The sequence below is a fragment of the Venturia canescens genome, chromosome 2, assembly GCF_019457755.1.
Source record: "Venturia canescens isolate UGA chromosome 2, ASM1945775v1, whole genome shotgun sequence".
Taxonomy (NCBI): domain Eukaryota; kingdom Metazoa; phylum Arthropoda; class Insecta; order Hymenoptera; family Ichneumonidae; genus Venturia; species Venturia canescens.
In genome coordinates this window covers 9,406,699-9,420,425 of record NC_057422.1, presented here as the reverse complement: position 1 = coordinate 9,420,425, position 13,727 = coordinate 9,406,699, and the positions used below count along the sequence as shown (strand labels likewise).

Below are 13,727 nucleotides of genomic sequence, written 5' to 3'. Positions count from 1 at the left end.
CAACGTAGTCAACGTTGGGATTTAAGAGATGGTGGATTCTGTTCCAAGATTAAAAAAAAAAAAAATGGAGAAGGATCGAAATAAGCAATGGACATTTTTCGTTTGCAAAAGTTTGAAACCTCTGTATTTTTGTCTTTTTGAACTTGGCATCTAGCAATGTATGTTTTACTCGTATTCGATCGCTCCGAAGTACGAGTATTCCGAGCAGACATATTTATAGTACGACAGGCCATAAAGCCGACAAAAAGCTTATCGATCACAGATGCACGCGGCGCAGGCAAAAAAAAGTAATCAGAATACCGTAAACGCAGTATTTTTTCAACAGTCGACTAATTGATTTATATGTAATTTATAGACTTTCAAAATTATAGTACTTTACAATCACTATTGACGAGACTTATCGCACGGATCAATGGAAATGGTTGTTTTTTTTTTTTTTTTAAATTTTCTTCGTTAAATGCGCATGGCTTGTTGACTTTCATTCGCTGCGTTGTTACCGAAAAATATATACTTCAAGGATACAACGAAGACAATATTCTCAGTTTCATTATTCCTAACAAAAGGCATAAGCGTGAGGCTTTAAAAGCGTGTAACAATTACTACATGTCCCACCACGTATCCGTTCGTCCTTATCGACAATTATTTCAACACTAAATTCTAATCCGACAAGCACAAAATTTCACTTTTCCATCAAAATTTTTCATCATTCATTAATATCGAACAAATTACGCATAATTATTGTTGATACGCTGTCGGAATGAATAGAGATAGAGGAAAAACCCGCAAAACCAATTCCATAGAGCACAAAATTCCCTATGAAATAGTAGTTGGCCATCATTTTCTATGCTCGCTAGTTTCATTTCGAGAGGAGCGTGCAAACAGTTTCTGCACTCCGTGGTTTACGGTCTTGACTTTTAATTCACTTTCACCACGAATATGCTGGAGATAGAAAAAATCAGGTGAAAACTTTTTGTCGGAAAAATAATTCTCTACGAAATCGGTTCTATGCATTTTCCGACTATCACTGACCGTTTTGATTCAAACACGTGGTCAGAGTACGCTTAGTTTCAGTGGTCAACAACTTTTTAGTTTAAAATTCGGGCCTGAATCAGGCTCGGCTCAATTCTCGTGGTGGGACACCTCGTGTATAAACATAATACATATATCAAGTGTGTATATGTATAGATAATATCTAATTAAACTTTTTTTTTATATAATTATTTACATATTTACATTTTAACGAAGCACCAATATGAATTCCATTTTTATCTTCAACTGGAATGTCTTGTTACTCGTTCCTTCCACACCACGATTGTCACTTTGTACATTAGATACACACCGACGTTCATTTATTTCATTGATAAACCGTGTGTATTATTAATTTTTACGCGATTTTTTCAATCGAGAAAGAGAATAAATAAAAAAAAAAAAAGAAAAGAAAAGAAAATGAATTAAAAAAAGCGATTCTTAACGAACGGCGATTTACGCTAGAAATGATTGGTTATCGTACGATTCCCGTACTCAGAAACGTCCTAGCTTCATCATAGGACCTCGCTGTATGTAGGGATATGATTCGTTGCCAATCGTTGTGTAGAATAAAAGATAAGCACTGGTCCCTTGATTCTTCACTTCACTTGCTGATACTTCGCTCACAAGTTGGTCGTCGTATTTGTACCATCTGAAACACAAAACGAACTGTTCATTTCGATATCTCTCAACTCACTTCGTGTTATCACTTGATGATTAACTTTCAACGAGTTGTATTTTCAACGACCGCTATTTTTCAAAATGTGCACCAAACATTTTGCATTTGAGAGAGAAAAAAACAAGATTCGGGAGAAATCCTTCTGTTTTTATTTCATTGATTATAGTGTAGAATCAACATTGCAAAATTTCTTATTGGAAGTCTGTCCGAAGTATGACTCGAATACGTTTCTCGTATACAATTTTTTTGTTAATTCTACTGATTCGTTCGACTTAAAAAAATTCAAGCAAAACCAGAAAAGATGCATATTTTGCAGCATTTTTTTCTCTGTTTGTTAACGTATCATAAGTTCAATGCAAAAACCATAACTGTGACAGCAAAAAGATATTTGATAAAACAGACTTTCTAGGCACCGTGAGAGCGATATTGAATTGAATATTTTGGAGATTTAGTACAATTCAGCTGATCTGTGAGGATTGATGATTCTTGCAATGATGCTTTCTGTATATGAGAACTTAAATGCGTTATTTGAGAACTCAGTAAGCCTATTCTTACTTCTGTTGGCCAACGTTTCTGCAGTACGCTGTATAATGACCTCCGGACATGGTGCCGTAGTGTACCGAAACTGCGTACAGTGACATTCTATGAAAATCGTATTGTATTTGGTTGTCCTTGGAATTGTCATCGTCAACGAGGTACGTGTCTAGGTTGAAGTCACCGAGTGGGAAATCTACCGAAGTGTTTGACTTTTGGAGCCACCCTTCGTTGTCGGCAAAACGATTTAAATGGATGACGACGGTTGGTGGTAATTTGATAAAATCAAATTTTTTCGTCGCTTCGCGAGGCGCCTTGCAGTTGTCACACGTCCAGCCCGATACTTTCTGCCCGGTGACGAACTTTTTTACGCAATCCTAAAAAATCAAGAGGTGAGAGGTGATTGTAAGTTTCGTTACGTTGGTTATTCAAAAAGATATTGAACGATCGAAAATTTTTTTTTTCAGATTTGATACGCCTTTGAGTATTTTAGAGGGGCGACGCGAACAAATGATTCCGTTGGAACAGTAATTTTTCAGGAGTCATTAGCAACGACATCATGAAAACATTGACAAGAGATTTCCTGTCGTATTTTTCTAGCTCGTGTAAATTTGAAAATCCATTCTCTAATTTAAAATTTTCTGCAGTTCTATGAGCGATTTTTATTTTTTCGAATACGCTAGTAAGTGGTGAAGCTTGAAGCTGTAATTGTGATTTGATTTTATGAAAATCACGATAAGGCAGATCAAGCGGATTTTTAAATTCAAAACACCAGTTGTATCGATGTTTATTCAATTGCAAAGTGACAATGAGAGAGTGTTTGAACTCACATCGAGCGTGCACCGATTCGTGTTCGGTAACGATAACGTCAAACTGTTGAAAGTCTCGTATGTGATGCTGCTGTTGTTGCAGGTGCTGCAGATAATACTTGATTTCAATTGCCCCATGAACAACTCCGAAATAATGGATTCACCGTTATTAAGGGATTTGAACCACTGTTTCCTCGCGGTATTATGATTGCCCAAGTAATATTCGACTCCCTGAAAACAAATTCAGTTATCATTATCATTGACGTCATTGAAGCATTAATGATAACTATAGACACCACGACATCGTTGTTTTCGGATATTTACTTTTTTCAAATCATTGTGTAACCAATCGAGAAGAAAAACAAGAAATTCGTGAGAGTCTTGTTGCTCGTTACAGTCGAATTGTAACCTGTACTGTCCAATTACAACCTGAGAACAAAAAACAATGACGTAAAATTAAAGCAACGAAAGATGAACATTCAAAAATGTGCTTTTTTCTTTCTCTTCGTATTTTTTAATATTCTCCATTGATTTTATTACCTTGAGGTCTCGTGGCGATATGCTCTTGTACTGTCCTCTCCATAATGCTTTAATAACGTGAGCAACTTCGTCGGCAACTTGGCCCTGCTTGCAGATGTTCAAGCTCTTATTAAGGTCGTCCAGGTACGCGTCTTCGTTGAAGTATTTGGCAAGACGTATGTTGTTGCTCAAACACTGTATTATACTGTTCATGTAGCACGAATTCCCTAAATTTTTCAATCCTGTAATTCCTGGACGCTGTAAACAGAACGAGAAAATACAAATTTCAATGAGAAAGAACAAACGTTGATTATTCAAGGTCGTTGGAAAAAATTTGATCGTTAGTGAAATTCGAAAATAAACATTGAGAAACGCCCCGACAGATAATGACGACCAAAATCTTGGTCATTCTAGACCTCTAATTTGCCTCTTAAGAGTTCACTTAAAAATCAGTCAATTAAATCCGAACAATAACTTAAATTTTGCTTCATTCATAAGATTTTTTTTGTTTTTAATTCATTCGAGTATTTTCTCCGGTAAACTCGACGTCGAAAGTGAACAAAACCAACAATTTGGTATTTCCTTAAGTCGCTATGATTCGACAGGGCAGTTTTGAACTCGAGCTTCCACAATGTTTTACCTTTTTGAAATACGTCACTATGTAATACGGAGTAAATTTTCTACGTAGATACACCATTGTTTAATTATTAAGGAAGTTATCGTCGGGCAAAATAAATAAACGACACTACTTTGTTTGATTATTATAAAAACGATGTTTATATTCGTATTATTATATTATCCAGCAGAAGCTGTAAAGCACAGAGACTGAGAGCGCATATATTGACGGCGACGGTTTGGATCGTTGATTTTGTTGAGATTGAAGCTCGACGAAGATTTTTTCATAATTCGCATTGACGTGAGATTTAACGATTTTGACAGATCGAAGGGAATGTAAAATCACTCTGAAAACGTATGGAAATTTATAAGACATCGACTGTTTTTGAGAGCCCTAATATTCGCTGATTTGTTTCGTTTGTTTGTTACGTTTATTCGCGAAGTTGACCGAGGAGAGAGTGAGTTTGGGCTTTTTTGCTCGTCGCTGCTTAGACATTCGTGCCCTCTTGGATATCCACACGCGTTTGCATTAAGGTATCGAGCTAGAGTCGTTCGTGGTGAATTGGATTTGGAAGACCGTCAAGTGCCTACCGCGCGTTTCCTCAAACACGTGCCTACCTTCACTGGCACAAAAAATAAACTTCACCACAAAACCAAATTCGTCATAATCTTATCGTTTCTTTTCTCTCTCTCTTATTTCCTCACTTAACTTATGGGACGACGGGAAAACGTACTCTTATCTCCACTCTTCAATGCCACAACGTGCTCGGAATGTTCCGAAGATTCCAATGGATTCATATACTCACTAAAAATATCCTGAACTATGCCGACGACTATTTACCTTAGAAGCGTCTGTCTGGGTTCCAATATGGAAATTTTATCAAGTCTGAATTCCTTTATTCATTAGCTGAAAATGTGTGTGGAAGATGCTCGAAGTATCGCCAAATTCAAACTCCTTGCTCGTGGTGTCTCGTTTTTTACTTTCAATTTGACGAAAATTTTCGTTTCTTCGTTCAATTTTTCATTTGTTTACTTGGCAATTTTTTTCTCTCGATAGGCAAAAACAACGAAACTTTAGGGTACTTTGCTTAATTGAATTACGACTATATTCCGGAAAAATGATGTTTCCTTCTTCGTGGGTGTGCGAGCACCAGACTCTAAAGGCGAGGAGGAGGAGAGAAGAGCCTACAAATTAAATTTACAAATTGCTTTTCGTTTCTCCGTAGCTAAGAAAGCTCCGATTATGAAGAAGCCAAAATTTGTCAATGTGCCTTCTCGCGAGGCTCTGAATACGTCGACGAGCATAGGAATTAAGAAAACTAACAAACTTAATACACTCTCTCACCTCTGAAAAAAATTTTCCACCAACCTACCAAACCGATTAGAGAATGAGAAAAATCTTAATTCGAGTACACGAAAAAAGAAAATCTACGAGTCTTATCATCGGGTTATTAACGACCCCGAAGAATGTTGAGAAATAATTTGTTTCCTCTCTCGGACTATCACTCGGTGAGAAAACTTTTGGGTAACTCGAATTTTTCTATCGCGCGTCGTCGAACGAATAACGTTATCTGTATCGATGATGTTGATAACTCAACAAGGTCGGACGACATTCCGATTGGCGTTCATCAATCGTTTTCGAAACTGATTTCTTATCGTTGATTCAGAATGTCATCAATAATACAGCATCGCAAATGAGTCAAAGAATAATACAAAAAGTAGCGTTGAAATTTAATCGAATGAGAAGAGAAAGAAAATGGAAGAAACAATAAACGCTCTTCGACAGGAAGAAAAGTGTGATAATATTTTTTACTCACTGGATTACTGTGATGTACAACACTGAGAATTTGTATTTGGACCATATTCCTCACGAGACTTAACGTTTGGAAGAAAAAAACTATTTTTATCGTACACTAGAGCGATTATTGCTCTCGGGCTATAGATAAATAATAAAAATTTATAAAATCAACACTTTGAATAACGCGTCAAAGACAAAAGATGATCAACATTGTTGGTTATTTTGTTCGTCTAGTGAAGGTAGACTTGAGAATGGCGAACGCTACAGGAGCTGCGAGACAACTGGCACGTGATAACAAATTTATCTTACGTCGAATGTAACATCACGTGATTACAGAAATCAGCCTGTACAGGAGTCGCTGATCTCTGATAAAGTTAGAATTTGTACAAGCCATGCATAATTCGAATCGAGGTGCACACAGCTGTGTGGCTTCGGTTTCGTGTATAAAGAGCAAATACATGTAGCGACGAAGAATTAAATTTTCCATCTTTGCGTCAAGGTAATCGAAACAGTAGCGTTTGAGGATAATTACTCGTGAACAAGATCGGAAAAAGCTTCGGAGACTCATCAGTTTTACATTTTCGAAAGATATTGTACTCGTTAAATGAAAAAATTCAATTTTTCCCTCCAAGACTTCGCTAGTCAGGAATGCCTTCAAAAATGAAACTGAAATTTTATGGAGCGCGATGTAGTCGATGTTTTCTGAGGATAAATGATTTTTTTAAATAAATACAAATGCAATTGAATTTTTTTGAAATCTTCGAAAGTCTGTTAAAGTTGTAAAATAGTATTGAAAAATCTCAACGACGTTTTTTTGGTTCAATGAACGAGGTCTTTCGTCGCACCGTACGAAAGCACGTTCGAATATAAAAATGAAAACGTTTGAACAGGAATAACAGACAATATGTCGAAACGTGACTGAACTGTAATCCTTCTAATGACGTTAAAGTTCTCCTACGTAACAGGTACGTACGGAGCTTCTGTGAGGAGGCTCACTGAAAAGATTTGTGTATACAGAACCCAAGAGATTGAAACATAACGATTATCATAAATTTAATTCCAAGGTCGAGTCACCGACTAATTATTTAATAAAGACAGAAAATCGACGTTGCGAGTTATTATTTTCTTTAAATGCAAAAGTTTGATGAATTCAAGGAGGATTCTTTCATAGAAGTTTAGGAGGCCAAAGCTTTAAAATTTTACTGTAACTTTGCTTTTTTTGTTTAAAAGAAAAGCGTCGCTCGCAGCAACATTATTGTTTTTGAAAGTCCAACGATGATAATTGATCGAAGACGTTTCTAGATGTTTGGATCCTATTCAACTTATGTTTTAGTACGTTATAAGTCGATCATTAACGAGTAAGTTATTTCTCATTTCGTTTCGATAAATCGAGTCGCTTGACTAATATTTCTAATGATTTTCGTTAATCCGTCATCGAATCGATGCAGCGGTTTCGAAACTTCACAATACTGAAAGATTTCAATATGAATTTTTTGATCGAGGCGTACCGAGTGATTCAGATACTCACTGTATCACGGAAAATAGGTTCCATACGTTGTTCCCGATCCTTCCACGTAAGTTTTGGATAAACACTGATCGTTGCTCTGCTCGGAGCTTGTGCCACTGGCAGATGAGGCTTCGATGATCTGTCGACAAGTGGTATTTTTCCATTGTCCAGCTGATTTTGGCCATACGAACAAAAAACCAAGTAATGCATTAAATTTCGTGGAGAAACATGCTTTGGAACGATTCGGAATACAAACAAGTGCCATACAATTGCAGAATTTTAAAAATGATCGGTAACGATTTTAGAGAATAGATGAAATTGTTAGGATTATTATCGGCTCTAATTTTGACGGAAATTCCAAACGTCTTCTCCTCGTTTCATTCATTTTTCATCGTTTGTCCAAAATTTCCGATTTTTTTTCCACACTTCAACGATAAATGAAGTGAGATCAGAAATCGAGAGTTTTGGATGAGGTTGAGGTAAAAATTTTTGGAGCGAAGATTAATATTTCCTATAGCCGATGATATAAGACTCAGCTTTAACCTCACGCTAATAAATGTCGGAAGAAATAAAGATTGCACACGGAACTAAATTAGAGGCTATCAAATTCAGGCGACGTCGCTCCTCGTAAATTCTCTTTTCTTCGTATAACCTACGTCAGCATATTCTCCAAGTATTATTTGCTTAGTCGTTTTATGAACTACGTTGATAAAGACAAATATCATTGTAATCAGCAGTCTTTATCAAACGATATACTCCATTTCGAAAATCTCTTCAATATTTGTAGAAATATTAGCCAGGATATGTAGTGCGAGCCGGAATGAAAAAATTCCGTTCTATCAGACGTTTTGAAAAACCGGTTTTTGCACCCGACACATTTTTTGTATCGCTCTTTTATTGCTAACTTAATATGTAACTTTCTTAATTTTTATAACAAAAAAGGACAGGGCAGGAATGAATACAGGACTGAACCTAGAAAAAAATGTATAGCATTTCACAAAAAACAAAACAAAACCCATAAAAAAGGGCACTCAACGAAAATTGGATTCTCAGAATTGAATATGGAAGACGTATTTTCATCCGTATACTATTTCATGTCGTTTGTTCTTTTGATGATGAGCGAAAAAAATTTTGTTGCACGCAAAACTAAAACTTTTGTTTTGTGATAAAAACAATGATCCTCTTGGTTAGTGTTCGCATAGTTAAATTCGCACATGTGGACATACTTTTGATTGAATAATATATCAGTTCAAGCTTCTTCAGGCTGATAAGAATTCGAGAAAATATGAGCAGCAATGGATTTGTTTCGTCACAGAGAACTTATGTTCACAAAAATTTCATAATTTTTTGGGTTAAACGATACAGACTGTTTGACACTTTGTTTTTGTTTTCTCTGTATGTTTGCAAAATCACATCTTTTTATCTGTTTCATCTCTTACTCATAAAAAATAAATGCCAGTGGAGATTTACACTTTTTACCGAAGTATACGTTTATTATTTCAAAGATTCATTTTGGACAAGAGAAAAGTTTGTTTTCATGCTGATCATTGCATAGAAATTCTCAAAAACTTAAAGTAATTGACTGTGACTTTCGATTTTACTATTTTCTGACTTCTTCCTGAAATATTCGAAAAACATCGAAATACGAACTTGAATTTGTGCAAAAGAAGAAATCGCGATGTTCTTTCAGACCGAGTTTAGATTAATTACGGAGCAATGACTCAACGGAAAGTTTGATATACATGACTTAATTTGAATGTTTGCTGACTATTAAGTCGCCAGACAATCACAACGATCTCGTGCTGCAATTTTTTTTTTTTTTTTCAATTGCGATAACTATTTACGAAATATTTCTTATACAAAGATGGAGAAATGAGATCTAAAAGAGCGATAAAAAAGTGAGAAGATAAATGAATGGATATTTACTTTGCTGTCTAGTTTTAACTTCTTTACCTGCGCGAGGTTTGGGCTGGAATGTGATCGCTTTAGACCGGTATTGGCTGAGGAACCATCAGACTTCAATGGCTCTTTCGTGATGCCATTTTCATTTCTTTTCAACGTATTCTGCTTGTCCTTTTCCTTATTTATTATTTTCCTTAAATATAAGATTGACATGAAAATATGTTCAACTCGTTGTTCAGACACTTTTGATGAGTTGATTGCAATTTTAGTTCCAATACGTACTCTTTGAGGGTTTGCCTTTCTAGAGATATATTCCAGAGACGTTGTTCCAAACCACCGATACGCAGATCCAACTGACATTCTTTATTCTCTTCGCTAGTACTGAGCGATATAGATTTAGGTAATTGGTTCGTTAGAACCTCTTTCACTTGATCCTTTTCCTTTTTCTACTCGTAATTAAAACATCAGTTTCATTAGTTTTAACTGAACAGCGATCTCACAATGTTTGAAAAATAAATCAATGCTTGTTAAATCTTGCAAGGCATATTTTACGTTTACACTCCGTTTATAGCTCGTTTAACGACTTTTCGACTCATGAAAACTTTTGGATTTGTTGTTCGAATGAAAATTTTTCAAATTTTAAATTAAATCATTTTTAAGCATAAACGTGAAATCTAAGACACAACAATTTGTGATATAATGAACTGCTGACTGCATTGTTCTAAAAAAATCAGCAAAAATTATTTTTGTGGAGTAATTGCTTCAAAAGACTCTCCCAAAAAATTGGTTATCATCTCACAAAAATTTGTTCTGTATTGTACTTCATTTTACCTTTTTGTTATATTAATTAGTACAAAAACATTAATTTTTATATTCTATTGATATACTTGATCGACAAAACATGATTTGGCGCGCTAAATATTTCTAAAAGATTCAACATTTCGTTACATAGAATTTACTCACCAACTTAGCAACATGAGAATGAAGAGATTTCAAATGTGCTCTGTGCTTCTCTCTGGCTTCTTCGTTTATAACTCTGTTGTCGTTCTCATCCTGCTCGTAGAGTTCCGTTTCTATCCACAAAATTTCTTTTTCACAAATTTCCATATTTCTCAATAATTCGCTGTACTGAGCTTTTAGTGTCAAAAGCTGTTTGCCCGCTTGAGAAGTACTTTTGACAAAGCTCGAAGGTTTCGAACTTCTGTCAATTTTCGGTTTCGTTATTGGGTTTTTAGCGCTCGAGTTGCTAGGATATTTCGCACTTTCGAAAATAAGTTCATCCTCCTCGACGTTCATATCTTCCGTGTAATCGTTATTGATTGGAATGCGATTGGAATACTTTGTCATTTCTGTAACTTTTTGGTTGATAAATTTATAGGGATGTCTCATTTCATCGGTAGAATCATTTGCTTTTTTTAAGGTTCCTTCACGAAGTGAAACAAAATCCATACTTTCGTTATTACGAGTTGTAGATATTTTATTATGCGTCTTCGACGAAATTTCCTCTTTTCTCGAATCGGACGTTATCGAATCATCGAGTCTTCGATTATCAAAGGTACGTTTCGTTCTCGACTCATTTTTCTCCGCGGACTGTATTTTCAATTTGGCAAATGGACTTGAATTTTCGTCCGCATTCAGCCAATCAGGATATTCGACTTCTTCGAGAATTTCATCCATAGCGTTTGTCTCCATATCCGGGGCTTTCACTTTGGGATTCGTCACCAACGTTGGATAACGGTTCAGCCAGTCTGAATAACCGCCGTCCAGGATTTTTATTGTTGGGGCAACTGTGCCTGGGTCCCAGAGCTTCAGTATACCCCTCAGCACACACATTTTATTGCCAGGAAAAAGTGTTGAAGACGTTGTACTCCAGTCAAGTAGAATGATTATGTCAGTCATTTTGCGACCTCGATTTTCGTACAGACAGCGTGATTTTTTATCATCATGGAAAAGATGCTCGTATTTTGCAGCCAATACTCTGTTACTCGAAAATAAATTTGTGAATGAACAAGTCAAATTTATTCGTTATGAAAAATTTATGTAAAAATAAAAATTATATACCCATCTGTAATGGCGTCGGCTGGTATATTAATACATCGGTCAGTTTTTATCCTGGATTCATTATAGTCATTCCTAGGTCTGAAGTCGATGAGCAAAAATTTCAAGTCTGATTTCAAAATCTGAAACAACTGAAGGCAAGAAGTGAAATCATCCGACTCTTTTGCAAGTGGTTCATCCGTTGGCGTTTCCGGAAGATTCAGGATACTCTCGCTTAATGGATTTTTCTTTTTGTCACGAGTTTCTATCATCGATACATCTTCAATTTCAGGCACAATCTGTGGTGGAGCCAAAGAGGCAAGCACTTTTTTCTCAACCTCTGCAAAGAGTGCTTTGACTTCATCCTCCTAAAAGTGTTTTCTTCATTAAATTTCTATGTCAGTGGATTGTTACGATATTAATGCTTTATGGCATTGAAAAATGTTATGAAATGAGCGCTGTAATTTTAACACGTTTATTTGTGACTTGAAACTATTGTTTATCGAGATTTACTCCAATATTTCAATAATTATGTCTCCATTGAAGTTTATTTGAGGTTAACCAACAAAACTGTGGAATGAAGTAAAATTGTACTGTGATGCGCTTTGATTCTATGCAAGAAATCAAATCAATGTGAACAAATGCAAATTTTTACTCAAGTTTGTACTAGTGATGGCAATGGAATTTTTTTACTCCTTAGAGTTGTACTGGGTTGATTTATAGTTGGGTCTGCAAAAACTGTTGAAATTTTCTATACATCCATAATTTAAAAAGCATGTTGTAGATGACCGATGATCATTGAATTTAACAAAAAAATCTTGGATTCAAAAAGCTCCAACAAGGTCAGGTATTTATATTTTTATTTACCCTTTCAAAGTTGAAAACTTTGCTGGATGGTCCCTCATTTTTGAAGTCCTTGGTAGATTTGATCCATCCTACTATGCTGAGCCATCTCTTGAGAAAAATGAAAGCTCTTTTATAATCGCCACAGTTTTTAGCCAACTCGCCTTCCACTATAATGATCGGCAATCTTTTGGCTACTTCTCGTGGCTGCTTATTTTTCAAATCAATGGCTGACTGCTTCAATAGTTCTTCCATATCAGTAGCTGTAATAATTTAATTATTCAGAATCAATAAAAATAGGTAAGAAAGATGTATTACGTGGAAAAATATTGAATTTAATATTATTTTCAGTATCTGTCGAACCTAATGATGGATCATAAGATTTGATGGTACAATCCTTGAAAGGTACATCAGATTTTTCAGACTTTCGACAGACAAAAAAAAAATTTGAAAACAAATTGCAAGCAATGATTTCAACCTTCTTAAATTGCAGGGAACTAAAATCCGATTAGATCAAGATCAAGTTTTGGGTCTAAAAATATTGAACATCTAATATACCTAATTTCTTGTATTTTACACAAGGCTTCCATGAAAAAACATGGTAAAAAATTCGAGAAGCCCTTGATCCTTTTTGTAAATCAGTCAGTAACAATAATTGAGTTATAGCATAAGGCGTCATTTTCGCAATTTTCATCTATGAACATTTAAAAAGTTTGTTTCACGTGATTATTGTTTAAATACTCATAGAGATAATAACCTACCGTTTATATGAGAACGAACATTAAATTGGTCACTACACTCGGTTAAATTTTTTGAACGTTTTCGAAACTGTATGTACGGTATAAACGTCACTTCTTCGATCTATGGCATCTTATTATCGAATCTCCCGTAATGAGATCTGAACGGCCATGTTAATCTTTTTGCGTATCGTAGGCAAACATAAGAAAAACATGCACTTCGTATTCGTATTTGTGTTAATGTCAGTGATGTCAGTGGGGTAGTCGTGGATTCGAGGTTATGTATTATTCGTATTATTCACGTCAATTCGCGTACTATTTGCACTGCACGTAACTTGGTAACGTTATGACACATTTAAGGTTAGGTTTTCGTTATGACACCCAATACCCCATTGAGCCACCCATCGCTTTAGTGCTTAGTACCCACTAATCCACCCCAATCGCAACACCCGAACCCTAGTGGCTGTTATGCATTACCCCCAAGTTGTAACCACCTCCGTTAACTTGGCCCCCCCATTGACGCACTGCACGGTGTACGCACTGCGCATACCCACTGCGCACACACCGGAAGTGCATCAGTTCTAGGGACCCTAGGTTAAATCACCTAATTATAAATAATTTAGGGCGGGTTGTTCCAACTCACTTCCAACTTCTAGGTAGCTTTTCTGGCGGGTAAAAGCATTGACTTGTGAACGATTTTCTTTAACTCTCAATCTCTCTC

The 13,727-nt window shown here is 35.8% G+C and overlaps 1 protein-coding gene across 3 annotated transcripts; it reads right to left on the bottom strand.

Annotated features, from left to right (window-relative positions):
- Positions 1-94: 94 nt before the first annotated feature.
- Positions 95-13,451, bottom strand: LOC122406610 (Ubiquitin specific protease 8). 3 transcript variants are annotated; one of them, XM_043412150.1, is made up of 13 exons: positions 13,031-13,450; positions 12,294-12,532; positions 11,451-11,794; positions 10,841-11,367; positions 10,353-10,744; positions 9,672-9,835; positions 9,441-9,582; positions 7,509-7,658; positions 3,589-3,825; positions 3,373-3,477; positions 3,070-3,279; positions 2,261-2,616; positions 95-1,678 (listed from the first exon to the last, which is right to left on the bottom strand). In XM_043412150.1, the coding sequence occupies exons 2-13, from the start codon at positions 12,522-12,524 to the stop codon at positions 1,522-1,524; spliced, it is 3,015 nt and encodes a 1,004-aa protein (XP_043268085.1). In that variant the 5' UTR covers positions 12,525-12,532; positions 13,031-13,450; the 3' UTR covers positions 95-1,521. The 3 variants fall into 3 exon arrangements, with proteins under 3 accessions (XP_043268085.1, XP_043268086.1, XP_043268084.1); XM_043412151.1 differs by having other exon boundaries at positions 10,353-10,738; XM_043412149.1 differs by having other exon boundaries at positions 10,353-11,367; positions 13,031-13,451.
- Between the last annotated feature and the right edge of the window lie 276 nt (positions 13,452-13,727).